Source organism: Sinocyclocheilus rhinocerous, unplaced genomic scaffold, assembly GCF_001515625.1.
Source record: "Sinocyclocheilus rhinocerous isolate Xijiao unplaced genomic scaffold, SAMN03320098_v1.1 scaffold4236, whole genome shotgun sequence".
NCBI lineage: Eukaryota > Metazoa > Chordata > Actinopteri > Cypriniformes > Cyprinidae > Sinocyclocheilus > Sinocyclocheilus rhinocerous.
In genome coordinates this window covers 156,145-158,357 of record NW_015624020.1, presented here as the reverse complement: position 1 = coordinate 158,357, position 2,213 = coordinate 156,145, and the positions used below count along the sequence as shown (strand labels likewise).

Here is a 2,213-nt window from a genome sequence, read left to right as displayed (position 1 = left end):
ATGCATGGTGAGGAGGAGAGTTTGAGTGGCTAAAGACTCTCAAAGGACCACGGCTGGAGAATTGAGCCTCAGGGTCAGAAAACCTTAGAAAAAATTATCAAACAGCACCTACACCACGTGTTGTTTGGGAGGGTTTCAAGAAAAATTATACTAGCTTATCCAAAAACAATCCCCAGCATATTCTGTTGTCAGACACGACTGGAACTTCAAATAGGACTGGCTTCTATAGTCAGTTGTAACTAAAAAAATTGCTTTTTAGCAACAAACACTCAAGATGGGTTTGGTGCACACAGGGGAAAAAAGTACCCGATGTGTACAATGAAATATACTGCTGTATTTTTAATGTTGTGGGCCTATATTTCTGCTGGAGGTCCTGGACATCTTGTTTAGATACATGGCATCTTTGATTCTATCAAATACCAACAGATAAAAAAAATCAATAAGTGACTGACTCTGTTAGAAATCATATTTTCACAGCCTTCTTTGATCATATTTACCAAGGGTGCCAATAATTCTGACCACAACTGTAGGTCCTGCTTATGTTATAAATTTAGGTATTACCTATTTCCTTTCCTAATCCAGAGTTTTTGAGAGAACCTGCAGACGATACCACTGCGCAGGTCTTAAACGGGCCGATATCAGCAGTTATTTGGCGCGGAGGTAACTGAGAGGCCCAAGGAAACCCAGAAAATGGCTCCATATCTGGTGTTAAAGTTGCAATCTGAACCATCTTCTTGATTTGACAAAGAAGTTCAGGGCCACTGAGTTTAGAACGACGTGCTGCACTCTCAGGTCCAGGGTAACGAACTCCATATTTATTCATTGCCTAAAACAAAAACAAAAAAAGATTATGATAGAGCTCAGGGTTTCAGCGGGTCTTAAAAAAAAGTATTAAAAAGCCTTAAATCTAGTTGTATCAAATTTAAAGCCTTAAAAAGCTTTACATTTTAAGTCTTAATTATGATTTCAAGAGGTCTTAAATTTGGGGACGGAAAGACCAGAATTGCGATATGGCTGAACGTGACGATTAAACTTTAAAAGGCTATGATCTCATTAAATAAAGGAGCGCTGCATGTTCAAAGTCAGCTGCTGCGCTGCTTTGTGTATAGCGTTACCGGAGAAACAGTTACATTTCTACCAAACGCTCCACCTGCTGGCAGAGAATGAATGAGCATTTTCAAAAAAAAAACTGTTGTTTTGTTCAGAGTTCAGATCAATGCAAAAATCGACCCATGTTTTTACCCTGCAAACACGCAGAGCTTTAAATGTGAACTGGTGGATCGATAAGACGACAATGCATTATAAAAATCTAAACAGTATAGGGGTGTGTGATGTATGGTCTGCGATGTACGATTTGATATTATCGAGTATCTCACGAAAAGCAAAACAAAACACCTACAGAGTGCACGCATACATTAGATGATGAAGTCTAGTAGGTTAGACTAGTGAGTGCGTTTATAGTGCGTTCTTTCACTGCATGAATCAGTCTATTAAAATGCATTTAGAATGATCACATAATTCAAGATATGGGGCAGAAAATGTATATACTTATATCATTTCATATAATTAATTTCACTCGAAGAGTGCCGTTTTTTTCTCCAAAAGTCAGCATGATTACAAATGTGATATTGATTTTATACAACAGTTCAATAAACAAGTAGTTAATATTAAAAGACTTACGTTTTAGACACCATATTTCCTGTTTTTGCTCTATTTCTCCAACAAAAATCATTCCAAACACAGCCACAGCGCTGTTTTGCGTCTCTGAGCAACACTAAAGTGTTTTGTTCCTGAATGAATCAACCATTTAAATGATTTGGTTCAATCGCAATGACTCGCTTAACAGTGACTTGCTGCTACCTACTGACGGTTTTAATTTCACATTTAAGGTACCTTTTCATTTTTAAAATAATTTCAAACATCAGTTTTCAATGTTTTATGTTTAAAATATAAAAAAATTATTTATGCATTTGTAAATGCAGGTTAAAGTATTCCATGTCCCTCAGAGCTGCATTAAACAGTGTGTAAATACATCTAAATGCCACTTCTAATGCCGCTTCTGTGTTTCCTCTGCATTGCGTTATCAAAAATGCATTTTGATACTGATTTCATTTGCTTGGTAACAGCCCAAATGCAAGAATTTGACACAAAAGATGGTACATACTTTTAGAAAAAGTTAGAAAAGTTGGCTTAAAGGTAAAAATGCCCATACG

General features: G+C 36.6%; 1 protein-coding gene across 1 annotated transcript in view; it reads right to left on the bottom strand.

Moving 5' to 3' along the window:
- Window positions 1-2,213, bottom strand: part of LOC107737638 (beta-galactoside alpha-2,6-sialyltransferase 1-like) — a 23,738-nt gene that overhangs the window by 10,882 nt on the left and 10,643 nt on the right. Inside the window, exon 4 of the mRNA XM_016549218.1 lies at window positions 562-826. Within this exon, the coding sequence (XP_016404704.1) occupies window positions 562-826 (265 nt within the window). The remainder of the gene's footprint in view (window positions 1-561; window positions 827-2,213) is intronic.